The following is a 20,087-nucleotide window of genomic DNA, read 5'->3' as shown; positions in this document are numbered from 1 at the left end:
CCTGCTCCACTTTCCCTTTTAGTCCCAAAGCACAAACCATGGGTATCGTGTTAGATTCTGTACTGATTCACTATGCACAGTCATGTGTTACCTAAGAGACACAATATATTCTGTGAAACAGGACATTGTATGACTTAGATGCTGTACAAACAGCATACAGGCATACAGGCAGTCCCGGGCCTAAGAATAAGGCAGTCCCTGGCCCAACTCTGTCTTTAAGTGGAATTTGCACATCAGGTATGATTTGTATGTTATGTTAGTCAAGTGTTTGCCATGTTGTTGTTAGATGCTGTCAGGTTGGTTCCACCTCATAAAAGCTCTGTGTACAACAGAATGAAACACTGCCCAGTCTTGTGTGTGATGTCCTCGCAATCATTTCTATGTTTAAGCCTAGTGTTGTGGCCATTGTGTCAACGCATCTTGGTAAGGGTCTTCTTCATTCTCACTGACCCTCTACGTTACTAAGCTTGGTGTCCTCTTCCAGAGACTGGCCTCACTGTCCTCACTTTTATGGAGCATTCTGGCTCTGTTTACTCGACTATAGATTTTCACCCCACAACTCCTGGAAGTCCATGGTATATTCACTATGCTTTGTCAACATCATAATTCAAAAAACATCCTTTGTCGTTCCCCCCCCCCCCCCCAGCTTTCCCTATTTACTGTCTAGCTTTTGAATGCATATGAGGCAGTTGACAACCATGACTTGGGTCAAGTGCACCTTATTCCTGAAGGAGACATCTCTCCTCTTTAACCCTTTCAAGAGATCTTTTGCAGCAGATTTACCTAATGCAATACATTGTTTGTCTTAGTATATAGCGTACCTGTCTATGTGTAAAAAACACTAAAGAAACACTTTCAGCCACACTAAGACATCTTTAACATAATGATATAGTGCTGGCCAACTTGTAAACCAGCATCAACAACACCACATTTCAGTCCACAAGACATCTTCATGAGTTGGTTTCCAAGTTGGCTCAAACTCATAATGACTTGACATATGGCAGAATGAAATATACCATGTGTCCAGAATATTGCTGTGCACATATTGCACTCTCAATGAAAGTGTTTAATGAATTATTTTATTAAACATTTATATATCTTATCTGCAAATCCTCAATCCTTTGTTGAAGATGTTTTAATCTCATCTACATCAGGACACTGAACCTCAGAGTATAAGCCATCTGTTCAAATGATGACAGAGGAGGAAGCCATGCAGTCCGCATCCATTCCCATCTCGGCGTGCTTCTGGGAATTTGGTTCTCTTTCAACAGGTGGCATGGTTCCCCAGAAAGATGACACTTCCTGAATGTAGTAAAGGCTACTCCAGCTCAATCTTTCTAATAAACTAAACTAAGAACTTTCTCTAACACACTCAAGAGCAAATCACATGCCAACTGCAAGTTACAGTTTCCCTAAGAGAGAGAGATGTTTAGGAACTCAACAAGAAATATGGTCCCAGTGTTTGGAAGAAGATCTGATGCTTCGGTATTGTTAAGGTTCATTACTTTTAGTGCCTGAGCTGGTTCACTTGGCGATCTGGAGTGAGATGCTTATTTAACTCGTGGCTAGGTCAAACAATCCTGCTGCTCGGATAGCTATGTGAATATGCTAAAAACCACTGAATCGTACACTTTAAATGGTGAACTCCACAGTATATGAATGTCAACAAAGTGGTCATTAAAAATAACATTTGGAATAAATTAATTAAAATAACATTTGGTTTATTTTAGCTAATGACTTGTATGGTTCAGGTTGAGTCACATAAAAAAAAAAAAAACAAGAAAAAAGAAAAAACCTCTGGATCATTTCAGTGTCTGACTCAGTGGAGCTATAATGGGCTTAAATCTTTAAGCAATATAACCAAAGAGATCCGCAAAGGCTTCTATTACAGGTTAGGACTATGAAATAACAAGAGATTTGCTAAGTGCCCAAACAGCCGAAGATCACAGGCTTACTGGCCTATGCACATTAGAGCACTTAGGTTTTAAGTTAATGAAATGTTTGTAATTATTCATTATTTCTAAGTTACTAAAAAACAGATTTAGAAAATCAGGATGAGGTGTGGGCCTGGGACCAGTGAAGGAAGAGTTCTTAGTTACAAGAGAGGAAATCACTAATGTAGAACTTTCCTGAAAATCCTCAATTGGAATCCAAAGAGTAACCTTCCTAATCAATAAAGCAAAGCTTGTTAAAAACTCAGGAATCAGGAAATATCACGAATACAAATGTATGTCTACATCTGTGGGGTACGCTTCCTGTAAGCATAACCACTCGATATTGAAGAAGACTTCTCACTTGAACAGCAAATAAACTCAGTGCCATCAAGTCAATGCTGACTCCTCGCACCCCCCAGGACAGGGTAGCACTGCCCCTGTGGATTTCCAAGTCCATAACGCTCCATAGGGGTAGACACCCGCATCCTTCTCCCACGGAGCAGCGGGTGGTTCCAGACTGCTGCAGTTAGGAGGGCTCTTCTCATCCTCTCACTAGGTACTTTTATTCTCTACAGTTCAAATGGCCAGTCCTAGGACGCCAATATAGGGGAGAAAGACAAGGTTGTTTTCAACTCCTGAAAAGAGTTACAGACTCAGAAACTCACAGAGGCATCCTACCTTGTCCTATAGGGTCGCTGAGTCAGAATTGATTCAGTGGCAGTGAAAGGATCCTAATATGGTAACAAAAGTTAGTATTACAGATTTCTAAGTTTCCATTTTTGTGAAGTTATATGCTCCAGGTGAGTAATCTGAGTCACTTGTTTTAAATAAAACTTTTCAACTAATTTCTATTTTATTGACTTATTTATAATTTATGTGTTACCTTTTCCTGAAAATGTTTAAGATGGTCAACTGCATGTGGTATCAAAAATAACCCTGGCTATATTAACTCACCTTTTAATGAGCATTAGCATCTTGAAATAGCACAGTGATAGATATTACCTTTCAGAAGCCTCCTTCTACAGACAGATTGATGACCAAACAAATACAAGGATAACACTTATGAGGCTGGAGGATGCACATGGAGAACAAAAGATATTGACAGAGGACGAAATAAGATGTATATTTCATTAACTCACCAACTCTAAAACCAGGAGGAACTGCCAGATCCAATACCTTATTGTGCTATTATTGTTAAATTGCTATTAATTTGGCTACTGATTCATCCTCCAAAGCACTATTTACTGAGCACCTATTATGTACCAGGCACTGAAGTATAAAGTGGTGAACAAAACACAGAAGCTAGTTTTTTCCTGGTCAACCACTGCATTTCCTTTACCCCCTGAACAGAGGAGCCTGTAACTAGAAAGGGCTGGTTGGAGAATTTGCCTGAAACATTTCTGTGAACAGAGAGATGAGGCGTACAGATGGCCCAGAGACCTTGGTTAAAGTTCCCTCTTCTTTCTTCATGCTTCTTCACTTCTGTTAGTTACCCCAGAGTTTGGACGGTCAATTCCCCCTTATTGCTTAAAGTAGCTAAAATAGCTTAAACTAAAAATCTCTTCCTCCTCTAACTTCCATTGTACCTCTGAGAAAAATGAGGATGAAAGAGGTTAAACAACTTATCTGCCCAGAGTTCTCAGGTAGGTAGTAGCAGATCTGGATTATGAACCCCAATCTCCTAATTCCAAGCTGTACAGGGTGTAAGTGAAAACAAGTGTCCTTGATAGCCACTGACATCTAGCCATCTAGTACCTCATGAATCATGGCGCCCAGCAGAAAGTCCAGCCTCTGGCACAGCTCTCCAAGGTTGGATAAGCTGCTGGCCCTGTGAGCACTATCTGGATCTCGCGTTCCCCTCAGGAAGGTGTGCACCAGAGGTTCTCGGTATTTTGCGACCATGTCTCCTGTGGGAAAAGAGAAGAGATCAAAACCTATTAGAACAAATTTTCATCTTTCAAAAGAAAGGTTAATGCTATCACCAAGGTACATGGTATGATGTTTTATCTCTGTAATCATTAGAAATTATGTTCTGCATGGTAGTTGGACAAGAGGAAAGTGTAAGGAAACAGAGGAAAGGAGTAGGAGGCAAAGGGCATACATAGAAGCCTAAATACAGACATGTACATATGTAAATATATTTATGATTATGAGGGACATAGAACTATGTGCATTATTTATAGGTTTAGTAGTAGGGTAGCAGGTGGACATTGGGCTTCCTTATGCGCATTCCCTTGATACAAGAGAACCTTGCTGAGCTAAACTGTCATTTCATGATACCCACCTTCCCGACATGATCGCTGAAGACAGATGTGTGCATAAGCAAACGTGCTGAAGAAAGCTGATGGTACCTGGCTACCAAAAGATATAGTGTCTGGGGTCTTAAAGGCTTGGAGGCAAACAAGCGGCCATCTAGCTCGGAAGCAACAAAGCCCACAGAGAAGAAGCACACAAGCCTGTGTGAACATGTGGTGTTGAAGGGATTAGGTAGCAGACAAAAAACAAAAACCATCATTGTGTGATCACCTTCCCCACATAAACGCTGAATACGAATGTGTGCATAAGTAAGTGTGGTGAAAAAGGCTGATGGTGCCCGGCTATCGAGAGATACAGCGTCTGGGGTCTTCAAGGTTTGAAAGTAAACAAGCGGTCGTCTAGCCCAGAAGCAACAAAGCCCACATGGAAGCAGCACACCGACATGTGTGATCATGAAGGGCTGAGGGGACCAGGTTTCAAGCACCAAAGGCAGGGGGGGGGGGAACATCACATTATCATGAATGAGAGGAGCACGTGATGGAGACCCAATGCCATCTGTAGACAACTGGACATCCCTTGCAGAGGGGTAGTGGAGAGGAGATTAGTCACTCAGGGTTCAGTGTAGCAATAATGAAACTCACAACCTTTTCTAGCTCTTAAATGCTTCCTCCCCCAAACTAGCATGATACCAATTCTACCTTACAAACCTGGTTAGACCAGAGGAAAAACAGCGGTACAGATGGGAACTGGAAACATAGGGAACCCAGGACAGATGAACCCCTCAGGAACAGCAGGGAGAGTAGCGATACTGGTAGGGAATGGGGGATAGAAAGGGAGACCCGGATCACAAGGATCTACATATAACTTCCTCTCTGGGGGATGGGCAACAGAAAAGTGGATGAAGGGAGACGCTGGTCAGTGTAAAATAAAATAATAATTTATAAATTATTAAGGGTTCATGAGGGAGGGGGGAGCGGGGAGGGAGGGGGAGGGGAAAAAGTAAAATGAGGAGCTGATATCAGGAACCCAAGCAGAATGCGGATGTTGAGGATGAGGGCAACAAATGTATAAGTGCGCTTTACACAATTGGTGTATGCATGGATTGTGATAAGAGTTGTATGAGCCCCAATAAAATGATTTTTAAGAAAAAGCTTTTGGGAAGGAGGGGAAAAAATGAGGTGCTGATACCAGAGGCTTAGGTGGAGAGCAAATGTTTTGAGAAAGATGAGGGTAATGAATGTACAAATGTGCTTTACACTATTGATGTATGTATGGATTATGATAAGAATTGTACGAGCCCCTAATAAAATGATTTTAAAAATACAAAATAAAAAAACAAACAAAAAAAAGAAATTATGTTCTGCAAGAATATTTCAAGTCAGGGGAAATACCCATACTATAAGTACACTTATACCTTTATGTGTGTGTGTGTGTGTGTGTGAAAATGTAAGCAAAATCTCAATTTTATTTTACATTTCTATATAAGGAGATAAAATATTTGCAGAAGATATTACCCATGATGCTAGTGGTCAGTACTTCAGAAAGTCAGATTATGGAAAACTTCAAAAAGTTATTTTTTTCATATGCTTGAAAAACTGTCACTAGCCTCTGATCACAAAATATCACGTTGTCTGATCCCAGATTAGACCCCTAATCAGCAGTCAAGTACCATACATACTTGAATAAAAGCCAACCCGAACAACAGCCGAGACACTCAATTTTACCACAAAAACTGCTTTAAAAATGTGCTGACAAACTCGGCTTATACATGAGTATTTATGGTACTTTACCTGGAAAATTCTTATGTGCTCATCTGAGTGGCCTATTCAGTAAACAGTGAAAGGCAATCAAGGTAATTTGAGTCCTTATTAAAGATAAATCAAACGATTCATTCACTCACTGACAAATATTTCTTGAGAGGCCAACTTTGTGCCAGGCACTGAATCTGATGCTCAGGATATACCAGCAAACAACAAAGATCACAAAACTTACATTCTTATGGAGTGGGGTCGGGTGGGGAGTTGGGGATACAGGTGATCTGGGTAGGTGGCTTCATTGAGATGGTAACATTTAAGCCATGATTTGGGGGTGAAGTATCAGTGTATCAGCAAGAGGAAACACAAGTGGAGAGAACCAGGTAGAGAAGCAAGCATGGCATGTTGGGTCTTTCTCCCGCAGAGAGACTGGTGGCTTCAAGTGGCTGATCTGGGCTAACAGCCCGATGCATGACTACTGCACCACCAGGACGCCACAAAACATTTAATATCAACTCACAAAATTCTGTGAGATAGACACGATGATGCCAAGATCAAACTGAGCTCTGCCTGATTCTTTTATCCTAGGATGCATCGCATTTCAGGTCGTTACCACGAAGAGAAAAACAGTCTTCTACTGCAACTGTAGTACTTTCCCTTTTGCAGTTAGGTTCGGCAGTGTCGGATGTGGAATCCATAGTATTGCTATGTGGTTGTTAGGAACCATCATGTCCATTCCGACCCACAGCAACCCTATGTACGACAAAATGAATTACTACTACCCAGTCCTGTGCCAGCCGTCTAGTTGCTCCTATGTTTGAACCCAATGCTGCAGACACTGTGTCAATTCATCTCGTCAAGGGGCTTCCTCTTTTTAGCTGCCCGCTGAGTGACAGTCAATTAATATGGTCCTTCCAGCCATAAGCCCGTAAGTGATATAATCTGGACGTCATACGTCTATGGCTATAGTCCCATTTGGAGGGCATTATCTGCTAAGAACAGGAATAGGATGACACACTTTTTGTTTAATGGTTATCCTGATTACTGTTACTTGTATTAGACGTAAGGAATGATATGCTAGAGCTGAGAGGGGAAAAGTTGCTTCTGGAGTGGCCTGGGGAAAAGGCTGGCTGATTAAGATTAGCAGGAAGCCAATGCCTAATGGAAGCATCCTGCCAGAGGCCCCAGGTCATATGTGCATAAATAAGATACAGTGTAGGGTGGAAATAGATTATTATATTTGGGTCTCATTAAAAAGGTGAAGGGTTACATATTAATTTGACTGCACTATTGATACTTACATAATTCATATCAAATTACCGTTTCCCACCTTGATTTAGTAAGAAGGTAGGGAGTAAGATACTGATAGGATTCACCTGTAATTGTGAAAAGGTTTCCCTGCACTACCATCCTACTGCATATAAAATAAGCCCTCTGAGAAGGAGGGTGTGTGATCTCATCACAAGCAAGAGCCAGGAGTAGAGCACATCCTCTGGACCCAGAACCTGCCTACCCCTCTCTGACCTTTGGATTTTGGATTCAACAGCATCCACTACCACGTGAGACATTTCCTCAAACTTTCATATGTTTCTGTGGGATACTGCAGCAATTGGAAGAAGCCCAGACACCCAAGGGAATATACTCAAGGGAAGAGTGGGTGAATACTGGAAATGAGCAACTTCACACAAGACTGGGCATTTGAGGCATCATCAATCCTCAACTCCTCAGGAACAGTCTGGTATTAAGTCTTCCAAAAGAGAGTATTACCACATCCTCCATTTTACCAAGCATGAGGTCCTTCTCCAGGGACTGGTCTCTCCTGATAATGTGTGCAAAGTACATGAGATGAAGTCTCACCATCCTTGCTTCTAAGGAGCATGGTGGTTGCACTTCTTCCAAGGCAGATTTGTTGGTTCCTTTAGCGTCCATTGTACTTTCAATATTCTTTGCAAGCACAATTCAAAGGAATTGATTCTTCTTCGATCTTCCTTATTCAATGTCCAACTTTCATATGAGGTGATTAAAAATACTTAAAGAGTACAGCTCTAAAAATTAATAAACCTCTGCTCTAGTTTTGGCCCTGCTGAAAAATAGTCACATGACCTTGGACAATTCACTACACTTTTCTGGACTACTGGAAATGAGCCAAATGGGTGGTCCCTTCCAGTTGGAAGAGCCCAAGGATTCAAGTCAGCTTTGTTATAATCCTCATGGAATAGTGACTTCGGACACTAGAGAAGGGAGAAAGGCTCACATACGTGACTACTGAAGTAGGAAGCTGCTGTGATTAAAGAAAAACGTTTCCTTGTTGAGAAGGACGGCATAGAAAGATTTGGAAATCCATGAGGGGAAACGGCAGACTGAAAAGAGCAAGAGCAGATGAAAAACAGGGACCTGAAGTTCAAAATAAAAGGGCAAGAAAGGGCACACATTTATCAAACACTTATTATGTACTATGTGCCAGACACTCCTAGGCACCAAGAATCTAAATACAAGCAAGTAAGACCCAATTCTTCCCCTTTGGCTTTCAAGTCAAATTGAGATTATAGGGGAGAGGGAGGGGAAAAAAGAGGCGCTGATACCAACCGCTGAATAGAAACTAAATGTCTAGAAAATAATGATGGCAACATATGTACAAATGTGCTTGAAATAATTGATGTATGGATTGTTACAAGAGCTGTAAGAGTCCCCAATAAAACAATCTTTTAATTTTTAAAAATGGGAAGATTATAAACAAACAAAAAAGCTCTAACAATGGAGTGAGATGTGCCTAAAAGGATTACAGAGAAAGACAATTTTATGAGTAATGATTTGACCTGGCTTCTAAATCTATTAGCAACATACTCCATTATAACTTTATTTACCCAGACTCAAAAATGTGTTCCTTTTTAACTTGTGTTACCCTTCAGTCATCACTTAATTCACTTATTATTATTCAATCCTTACTTCAAGTTTTAGGTGACTTACAATAAATAATACGGAAACTATGCTTTAGTAAAATAAGTTGGTTTTTGTTTTGTTTTGTTAAGAACCAGTGAGAGGAGCCCAAGCTTCCCGAGTTAAGATGGTTGATGCCAATGAACCCAACATTTCATTTAGCAATTCTGAATGGCTGACACCAAAATTAACCTGAGCCCTCATTATCTAATGTAAGAAAAACACGTTAGGAACACTGAAATAATACTCTAAAAGTATATCATTCATTTATTCACTCATTCAAGAAATCTTAACTGAGTTCCTATAATATTCCAGGTTTATCTTTGGTTCCAACCCACCAAGTCAGTTCCAACTTGAAGCAATCCAAAGATGGTTCCTGAGGTTATAAATCATCATTCCCAGAGCAGATTGGCTCAATTTTCTTCCAAGGAACAGCTGGCGGCTTTGAATTTTTGACCGTGCAGTTATTAGTCCAATGCTAACTCAACCAAGACAACAGTGCCAACTATCTGAAGGCTATATTATGGTGGAAGAAGGCAGAACAACACACAGTAAATAAGCTTTCAAGTGGCATCAGGGGTTTGAAGAAAAATAAGGAAGATAAGGGTTTGCGGGCACAGGGAAAAGAGACCCAAGGAGTTAGTCACGTGAAGACCGAATGGGAATGTAACAGATTAAACAGAAGTTTTATATCCACTGTAAAATTCATATGGCTATTTCTTATACTACCTGTCATAAAAGTCAAAAGCCTATCATTCATTATGAGTACTACCAAAGCCTAATTCAGTATTCCATTCAAGTAAGTTCCTGCCCAGTGTGAACTACATTGCCATTTTCTGAAGAAAGCAGCTTGTATCAGATCCCCTAAAGAGGTGTGATATTGCAGACCCTCTCCAATCTGGCCTCATTTAGACTTTCCACAGACACAACCCACGTGCAAGCAATCATTCTGGTCTACTCATTGTGCCATCTCTGTTCTCTCTGTGATACTTACAATGCCCTGCTACCTAGTCCTAATTACATCTGTTAAAATTCTACCAATTATCTGAGGCCAAACTCAAATACAATCTCATCTATAGTCTTCCCTGATTCCTCAAGTGAGCTTTTTCCTTCTAAATTTCAGAGGCTCTTTGGCACATTCTTTTGTGTGTGTATGTGAAGATTTCCAGGATTTTATTTGACTTGAAGCCACAGTCAATGCTCATGGAAACAGAAATCAAGAAAATAAATAATACATTGCATCAGGTAAGTCTTAAAGGGTAAAGGTACCAATTTGAGGATGAAGGTGGGATGAACCAAGCCATCATATATATATTTTTTCTTTTTAAAATCATTTTATTGGGGGGCTCGTACAAGTCTTATCACAATCCATACATCCATCCATTGGGTCAAGCATTTATACATTTGTTGCTATCATCATTCTCAAAACATTTTCTACTTGAGTCCTTGGTATCAGCTCAATTTTTCAACTCTCTCCCAAACCCTTGATAGTTTCTAAATTATTATTATTTTGTCATGTCTTACACTGTCTGACATCTCCCTGCCTTCACCCACTTTTCTATAGTCCGTCCCCAGGGAGGGGGTTATATGTAGATCCTTGTGACTGGTTCCCCCTTTCTAGCCCACCTTCCCCTTCTCCTCCTGGTATTCCTACTCTCATTATTGATCCTGAGGGGTTTATCTGTCCTGGATTCCCTGTGTTTCCAGTTCTTAGATGTACCAGTGTACATCTTCTGGTCTAGCCTGATTAGTAAGGTAAAATTGGGATCATGATAATGGGGTGGGGGGGGTAAGCATTAAAGAACTAGAGGAAAGTTGTATGATTCATTGGTGCTATACTGCACCCTGACTGGCTCATCTCCTCCCCGAGACCCTTCTGTAAGGGGATGTCCAGTTGCCTACAGATGGGCTTTGAGTTTCTACTCCGCACTCCCTCTCATTCACAACAATATGATTTTTGGTTCTTTGATGCCTGATACCTGATCCTATCAGTACCTTGTGATCTCACACAGGCTGGTGTGCTTCTTCCAATCTTTGTTGTTTCTCAGCTAGATGGTCGTTTGTTTATCTTCAAGCCTTTAAGACCCCAGACACGCTATCTTTAGATAACTGGGCACCATCAGCTTTCTTCACCACATTTGCTTATGCACCTGCTTTGTCTTCAATGATTGTGTCGGGAAGGTGAGCATCATAGAATGCCAGTTTAATAGAACAAAGTGTTCTTGCATTGAGGGAGTACTTGAGTAGAGGCCCAATGTCCATCTGCTACCTTAATACTAAACCTATAAATATATGCACATAGATCTATTTCCCTATTGTCATATATATATTTACACATGTGCATGCCTATATTTAGGCCTCTATAAATGCCCTTTGCGTCCTAGCTCTTTCCACTATTTCCTTTTACTTTCCTCTTGTCCCATTATCATGCTCAGCCTTCATTTCGGTTTCAGTAACTCCTCTCAGTTACATTGCCTTTGATGAAGCCCTACCAGGCCTCCTACGCTCTCCTCGCCATAGATTTTGGATCACTTGTTGTTCCCTTGTCCCTGGGTTTGTTAACACCCACTTCCTTTCCCCTGCCTCCAGGTCTCCCACGTCTCCCCACCATTGGTCCTGTTGTTTTCTCCTCCATATTCTTTATCCCACCTATCTTATGTAGATTGACCTGAAGAGATAATAATATGCAAGAAAATAAGATAGAGCAAAACACAACAACAACAACAAAACCAATGACAAAAAAAGAAAAGCCTGTAAATAGTTCACAGTCTGTTTGTTGACCTTTAGGAGTGTTTTCTGGTGGAATCTGATGTGGTGTCACACCCTGGCCCCAAGTCTATTTTTGGTATTCCTCAGGACTTCCCTTGCTCTGCTCCCCTTGCTGTTCTGTTGTATACTCTTAGTATTTTGCCTCGGTAGGGTGGGGTCAGATCAGGCACAATGCCCGCACTGTGTCTCCAGTGTTGTCCCTGGTAAGGCTATGGGTCAGTTTATGGTCCTCTCTGTGCATTGCTGCTCTGAGCAGGTATATTGTCCTCAAGGCTTGGTGGGCCAGGATGTGCTCCACTCTTTCTTCCTCCCCCTTAATTTGCTCCTGTGTGCTTTGATCAATCATGTCACTCTCCCTGAGCTGTAGCTTCAGTGATGTCTTCTGAAGTAAATTGGTCTGGGAGGAGGGTGGGTTGTCCACATAGTCGGGATTGGGGTGGCCCCTCTGACTTCTGTATTGGTCTTCCCTTACTTCTCAAATGAGCTTTTTCCTTCTAAACTAGGCTCTTTAGCACATTCTTTAAAAAGTATATTAAAAAAGCAAAGGTGTCCCCTGATTCTAATAAAAATATCATTTCATTATATTCAAATTCTCAATAAAAAAAGAAAGAAGAAAATTAAAAGTAACTATATGCAACTACCAGAGTAACCACTGTTAATAATTTAGACCCCACTCCCTCTCTGGAAACAGAACTCTGATCATGTAGTATTCCTGTTTCAACCCTGCTCTGTTTTTCTTTGTGTATTTGTTCACTTAATAGGTACTTGACTTGGCAATTGTCATTCTCCCATTCTTCTTTGCTAGCAGCTTTCTACTTTTGCTCAGGTATCCCGCTCCCCATCCCCATGTGATCCAGGCTAAGGTCTTTGGTTATAGTGAATCATATATATATATATATATATATATATCCTATTTATTTTCATTGGTTTAGGCATGGGCATTTGACCAGTTCTGAATGACGAGATGTGAAAGAAAGACTATTGGAAAACCCTGGGTAATTGTCTTGACTCTGATTATAGTAAAAGGATATGGCACCTGGAGTTGGTGTAGCTAACTTGAGATCATAGGGACTAGAAAATGAAACCCATAAATTCAGGTTGGCAGAGCAGAAAAATAAAGAGAATTTGGGTTCTGAATTATGTTACAGAGCTAAAGAATTAACTAATTATGGACTTTCTGTATGTCTGATGATAAATTCCTTATTGCTTAAACCAGTTGAGTTAGGAATTTCTGGTACCTGCAGCCAAAAGCATTCTAAATTAAATAATATGAAAACAAATGTTCTCTAAAGTTGCAAAGTATTTTTACATCAGTACTTAAGACAGGGCAATATTTTTAAGGGACTCAATGTCAATTTTGTAACCAATACGAAACTAAATAAAACTGAAACCCAGTAATTTTCTTTCTTCTAATTGCAGTTGCAATGGAGACAAAAGTATGGTATCTAGCATGACTTTTATAGTACCAGTCAACATATATGTCTTTCTCAAAGAGCTGAGTCATCTTTATTCATCTTCTAACCTGTTTAAAAAAAATAGTTGAGTAAGCATTTAAAGCAGTAGTTTGTTGGGGGTGGGGAGGGGAGGGAAAAACTGAGACGCTGATTCCAAGGGCTCAAATAGAAAGCAAATGTTTTGAGAATGATGAGGACAAGTGTACAAATGTGCTTGATACAATGGATGTATGTATGGATTGTGATAAGTTGTATGAGTCCCAAATAAGATGATTAAAAAAAAAAGCAGTAGCTTGTATGAAGGGGTTTTGTGTCTAGTATATTTTGCAACTATTAGCTAATCCATTTCAATATAAATTAAAACCCTGGGCTCTGAGATAAGTGCTACCAGTCTTTAGTTTCAGATAAAGCAACAAAACTATAATGATCTCATCTGAAAGACGCATGTCTTTATTTTTTTCCTTCCTTGTATTTTCTTATTCATATGAGCGGTTCCTAATTTTGACCACAAAACACCAAGGTCCTAATCATAATTTTTGTCTGAAAGATAGCACACATTTGCCGCCTGACAACAAAAAGTATTTATTTCATCCTACTAGGTTATCTTTTAAAACATATGCATAACTTTTACAAAAAATAGTATTGATGTCCTAAGCGTGCTAATTAATTTTGAGAAAGTACTTGCCATAGACTACAATAATGACACTAAGAGCTAGCCACCAGGCCCAGGCTGGAAAGACCAGTCAAACAAAAATTCTGTACTAAAACAGATTGTGGTGATGGTTGTACAACTCTTCCTGAGGTGACTGAACTATTGACTTGTATGACATGTGCATTATATGCTGTGTCAGTCTGGGTTGACTAGAGAAACAAATTCACAGACACTCATGTATATAAGAAAGAGCATTAGATGTCAGACAGTGTAAGCTATTACAAAGTAATAAAAATTTATAAATTATCAAGGGTTCATGAGGGAGGGGGGAACATAGAGAGAGGAGGGAGAAGAAAGAAATGAGCTGATATCAAGGGCTCAAGTAGAAAGAAAATGTTTTGAGAATGATGAGGGCAACAAATGTACAAATGTGCTTGACACAATGGATGTATGTATGGATTGTGTTGAATTGTATGAGCCCCCAATAAAATGATTTTTTAATGATAAAGAGCTTTATATATAAGAGCAACTGAATATTGAGAAAACATCTCAGCTCAGTCCAGATCAAGTCCATAAATCCAATATTAGCCCATATGTCCAATCCTATTTTATAAATGTCTTTTTACACTCATGCAGCCATACAATAATGTCAAATGCAGGAAGATCACAGGCTGGTGGTGGGTGGAAAGTCTGTGGATCCAGTGGTGGTAGAATCATCTCTGTGCTGGCACAGGTGTCCACGTGGCTCCTACAGCTCCCAGGGCTCTGACTGCATCAGTGTAGTTCCATGTGCCTTGTCCACAGGAATGTCTCCCAGGGAGTGAGCGTCTCACACCTCCAGTTGAGCTATTTATCTCCTTAGCACCTCCAAATGAGGTCATCAAGCTGTGACCTGATTGACAGGCTAAACTCCATCACTTCACTCTTAAGTCTCAAATTGACACCAGATTATGTAACTATCACATATGCTGAAAAAACTGTTGGGGAAAACAAACAAACTCATTGCCATTAATTCAATTCCAACTAAGTGATACTATGTTAGAAAACAGCAGCCCTTTGGGTTTCCATGACTGGTGCATTAAAAGTGCCGACCTTGTGGTTTGCCACTCAGCCCACTATGCCACTAGGGCTCCGTGGAGAGACTATAATCTCCCCTAAACAGATTGGGGACCATGAGCAGAGTCATTCCAACCTGGCTTTTAGAAATATGCTCAAGTAGATCCTTGTCAGTGGAGTTTATCTTTCACTCTAACGGCTTCTACTTTGTACCGTGATAATATTGAAAGCACCTGCTCTTTGCAGCTCTGTATTCTACTCAGGAAGCACTAATCAACCTGAATGAGAAGCAAACAACCATTCGCTCATGAAAGGAAGCGAAGGATCTAGATTTGTTTGAACAAACTTCATAAAATCTAGTCACCTTGGAAGGTGAAAGGGGCAGTGCAAGCAACGTCAAGCAAAAGAGAGATATGGGCGTGAGCACGGCTAAAGCCATGCTGACCCCTCTCTCCCAGCGACACAGTTGATAACGAAGGCACAGCCAACCCTGTTGGTTAAGGAGCTGCTGGGCAAGACCATTGAGGTTTCCGAAGGTTGAAGGGGCACCCACAAGCGGCACTTCTCTGTAACTGGACATTCAGAGTCCTGTTTGGTCCAGTGTTTTCAAACACCAACAGGAGCCTTGTAATTATGTAGTGCAATACGATGATGAAACAGATACAGGTGATTCCGAATTATCCTTAAAATGAACACACACAAGTTTAACTTTCTTTCAAAGAATTCACAGACCCCTGAAAACATAGCAGACTTTCCATCTCCAGACTCCGCTCCTTCATTTAGTCAATCTGATGACAGTAATGCATATGCGGGACATACTGACAATCCTACAAAAATGGCACTGGAAGATAATCAGATTTTCCCACAAACTTTCTGAAGTTCCCTTGCATTCCCCATATACAAGGCATTTGGTGGGTGAGGTGGGTGCAGGGTGGTGGTGGTGCAAGCATTGAAGGTGAAGCTTTTGTCCTGCGGTAAACAAGGAGTGCCAAGTGGCATGGTGGATGATATTTATTGTTTGGGAAAGACTTTATGGATGAGGCAGCAACTAAAGGGATTCCTGAATAGGGCTTTCATAAGTACAGATGTGTTGTGGTTGTGTGTGAGGTTTGAACAGATGTGTTGTGGCTTGCATAAAGTGTATCACCAGGGAGTCATACTTGAGGTGCCTGCACTGTTGCTTTGAGTTGGTTCTGATCCACAGTGACCTTGTGTACAACAGAACACTGCCCAATCCTGCACCATCTTCACAATTGTTTCCATGTTTGAGCCCATTGTTGTAGCCACTGTGCCAACTCATACCATTGAGTCTTCTTCCTCTTTCTCACTGACCCTCTACCAAGCATGATGTCCTTCTCCAGTGACTGATTTCTCCTGATAACATGCCCAAAGAACATGAGATAAAGTCTTGCTAAAGAAGTACATTCCAGCGAGATTTTCTCCAAGAAATATCTGTTCTCCTGGCAGTCTATGATATAGTCATTAATTTTCACTAAAACCACAATTCAAAATGCATCAATTCTTCTCTGATTTCCTTATTCATTGTCCAGCTTACCTAGACAGCTGAGGAGAGTGAAAATATCATGGCTTGGGTTAGGTACGAGTTAGTTCCTCAAAGTGTTGTCTTTGCTCTTGAGCACTCTAAAGAAGTCTTTTGCTGATTTGTCCAATGCAACAGGTCATTTGACCGCTGTTTACATGAGTGTTGATTGTAGATCCACGTAAAATCAAATCCTGGATAATTCCTTTTTTCCTCCATTAATCATGTTTAGTACTTTTATTTTCTTTATGCTGAAATGTAACCCAGACAGAAGTCTGTAGCCTTTATTTTTTTAAGACCGTAGTCTTGATCTTCAGCAGTAAGGGCTTCACGGCGTTGTCTTCCAGAAAGCAAGATTGTGTCATTTGCTTATCACAGGTTAATGAGTTTTCCTTGAATCCTGATGCCAGTTCTTCTTCATATACTACACTTCTTTCTCTTGTTATATGCTCAGCATACAAATTGAATAGGTATAGTGAAAGGTTACAACCCTGATGCACATTTTTCCTGATTTTAAACCATGTTGCATATTCCCTTGTCTTGTTCAAACAACTGCTTTTTGCTCTCTGTACGGGTTCCACACAAGCTCAATGAAGTGTCCTGGAATTCCCATTATTCACAATATTATCCGAACTCTAGCACCTTTGCATAGTCAATAAAACAAACATCTTTCTGGTATTCTGTTTCCTGCTCACATTCATCTGATATCAGCAATGCTATCTCTTGTTCTATACTCATGGATGAGAAGACTTAATATCATGAAGATGGTGTGATAGTTGGCTTTTATGTCAACTTGGCTGGGCCAAGATTCTCAGTTCCTTGGGAGGTGAGACATAAAAATCCCCATGATGTGCCCTAACATAATGTAATAAATTCCATGGTAGGATCTGCTGTGGGCAGCCAAGCAGTTTTAAGAAGATTAGGGCAGAGCCCCTTGGGGTGTGGACTACTTCCTATGTATCAGTAGATGCTGGGGAAAACATATTTGATTTTTGCTGGGTTGAGATCCTGCACCTCTGGTTCTTTGGACTTGAGCCAACTCCTGCCATATGACTTGCTGATTGGGGGAGCCATCACCAGCCACCCTCTAGCCGTCTGACCTTGGATTCTTCCACCTCTTCAGCCTGTGGTGTTCCTGCGGATCCTGGCTTCATTCAAGCTTCAAAGTTACACCAGTCAGGAGAAGCCTCCAACTTAAACATCTGACCCACAGACTTGAAACCAGACTGCACTTAATCATTTCTACATTGATGGGAGTCCTTTTCCTGACATAAATGTCTTTCTATAAAATCATATATGTCACTCGTTATGCTTCTCTAGAAAACCGAACCTAACATGGATGGCAATACTCATTCCATAACCCTGAGTCAAGAAGAGCTACATAACACTGGCTACCACAACTCTGAGAAGGATCACATCACAAGGTCCTGAATAGAGTTCGGGTGTCAATATGGAGTGGAACTCAAAATCACAAAAGACACAAGCCTTACTCATTAGATAGAAAATGGTTTCAACCTCAAGTCTATGACCCTTAGTCACCCTTCAGGTCTGGAATTTTTGGTAACTCATCCCTGTGTTAGAATTATCAACCATTTAAGATCAGAAGGGTGGCATTTATCCAAGGAAAAAGGGTTAGGAAAGAAGGAAGAATGGAAACAGGAAACACTGGAAGGGAGTGGGATACACAATGGGTGCACTGAAACAAAATGTTGCAAGTGAAATTCATGTTCTAGTCTGTAAACCTTCAGCTAAATCATAATTAATAAGTTAAAAGAAAACAGCTGCTAAGATGGCAAATGTTGGAGTGGGGCTGGTGGTGAAAAGGCAGTCCTCCTCCTATCTTGGAGATCTAGAGAAATGTATTTTCTTCCAGTGAGGAGGCTAGAAGTCTAAAGTCAGTTTGCCGGCTCAGGGACTTCAACTTTCTCTTTGTTCGCTCTTGGGAAGGTCCTTATTCCTTGACTTTTGATGCCATCCTGTGCCATAGCATCTACCTTCTCCCAACTCTACTCTGCCATCGAGTTGGGTTCCAAAAGCTATACATCTTATATATTTAGCTTTCTCTTTCTGCCAAGAGTGGCTGGTGGGTCTGAACCACTGACCTTTCCAACACCAGTCCAACACCTATTTAACAGTGTCACCAGGATTCTAGATCCTGAGTAAAGAAGTGGCTCATGTACTCAGATGCTACTGCATGGCTGGTGGTTGGAACCCAGCCATCGCTTCCCTGGAGAAAGATGATGCTGTCTGTTCTCATAAAGATTTACAATCTCTGCAGAGTGGAGACTCAAAGCCCAATGGTAGTAGTCAACCGGACACCCTTTACTGAAGGGTTGTGGGGAGGAGATGAACCAGGCAGGGTGCAGGGTAGCAACGATGAAACATATAACTTTTCTCTAGTTCTTAAATACTCCCCCCCCACTATCATGATCCCAATTCTACCTTACAAATCTGGCTAGACCAGAGGATGTACATAGGCACAGATAGCAATTGGAAACACAGGGAATCCAGGACAGATGACTCCTCCAGGACCAGTGGTGAGAGTGGCGATGCCTGGAGAGTAGAGGGAACGTGAGGTCGAAAGGGGTTAACTGATTACAAGAATCTACATATAGCCTCCTCCCTGGGGGAGGGACAGCAGAGAAGAGGGCAGGGGGAGACGTCAGACAGTGTAATATATGACAAAATAATAATAATTTATGAATGATGAAGTTGTTCATGAGGTAGGGGGAAGTGGGGAGGGAGGGGGAAAATGAGCAGCAGATATTAAAGGCTCAAGTAGAAGGCAAATGTTCTGCGAATGATGATGGCAACAAATGTACATATGTTCTTGACACAATGGATGTATGTAAGGATTGTGATAAGAATTGTATGCGCCCCCAATAAAATGATTTAAAAAAAAAGATTTACAATCTCAAAAATCCCAAAGTAGCAGTTCTACTTTGTCCTATACAGTTGATTGAATAGGAACCGACTCAATGGCAGGGGCTCCCCTCCAATGAACTCATCACCCTTGAGTCAGTTATGAATCACTGCGACCTTATACTCAAGCCTACAGGGCAGATATGAGCCACACCTACTAGAATGCCAATAACTGAAAACAGAAAGGAACAAGTGCTGGTCAGGACGTGGAGCAACTGGAAACTTTCTACATTGCTGGAGGGAAGGTAAAATGATGCAATCACTTTGGAAAACAGTCTCGTGGTTTCTCAAAAGTTACACATAGAATTACCACACGACCCACCAATCCACACTCAGGTATAAACCTTTAAGGAAACATATGTCCATATAAAGATAGTATGTAAATGTTTATGACAGCATTATTCATAACAGCCCAAAGTGGAAACAAGTCAACTATCTATCAACTAATGAATAAATTAAAATTGTGGTTCAATGGGTACAGATAAGAGCTGGAAACAGGGAATCCAGGACAGATAAACCCCTCAGGACCAATATTGAAATTAGCCATACTAGAAGGGTAATGGGAAAGTGAGGAAAGAAAGGGGAAACCAATCACAATGATCACCACCCAAGGGGATGGACAGCAGAAAAGTGGGTGAAGGGAGACACTGGTCCATGTAAGACTTGAAAATATAATAATAATAATTTATAAACTGTCAAGGGTTCATGAGGGAGGGAGGGAGGGAGGAGGGGAAAATGAGAAGCTGATACCAAGGGATGAAGCAGAAAGCAAATGTTTTGAGAATGATGATGGCAACAAATGTACAAATGTGC

General features: G+C 40.9%; 1 protein-coding gene across 2 annotated transcripts in view; it reads right to left on the bottom strand.

Annotated features, from left to right (window-relative positions):
* TANGO6 (transport and golgi organization 6 homolog) overlaps positions 1-20,087 on the bottom strand; it is a 196,287-nt gene that overhangs the window by 46,354 nt on the left and 129,846 nt on the right. For both annotated transcript variants that reach the window (XM_075537016.1, XM_075537015.1), the window contains one exon: positions 3,690-3,841. In XM_075537016.1, the coding sequence (XP_075393131.1) occupies positions 3,690-3,841 (152 nt within the window). The remainder of the gene's footprint in view (positions 1-3,689; positions 3,842-20,087) is intronic.

Source organism: Tenrec ecaudatus, chromosome 18, assembly GCF_050624435.1.
Source record: "Tenrec ecaudatus isolate mTenEca1 chromosome 18, mTenEca1.hap1, whole genome shotgun sequence".
Lineage (NCBI taxonomy): Eukaryota > Metazoa > Chordata > Mammalia > Afrosoricida > Tenrecidae > Tenrec > Tenrec ecaudatus.
Note: the sequence above shows the minus strand (reverse complement) of the source record. Positions and strands in the feature narration are given on the sequence as shown.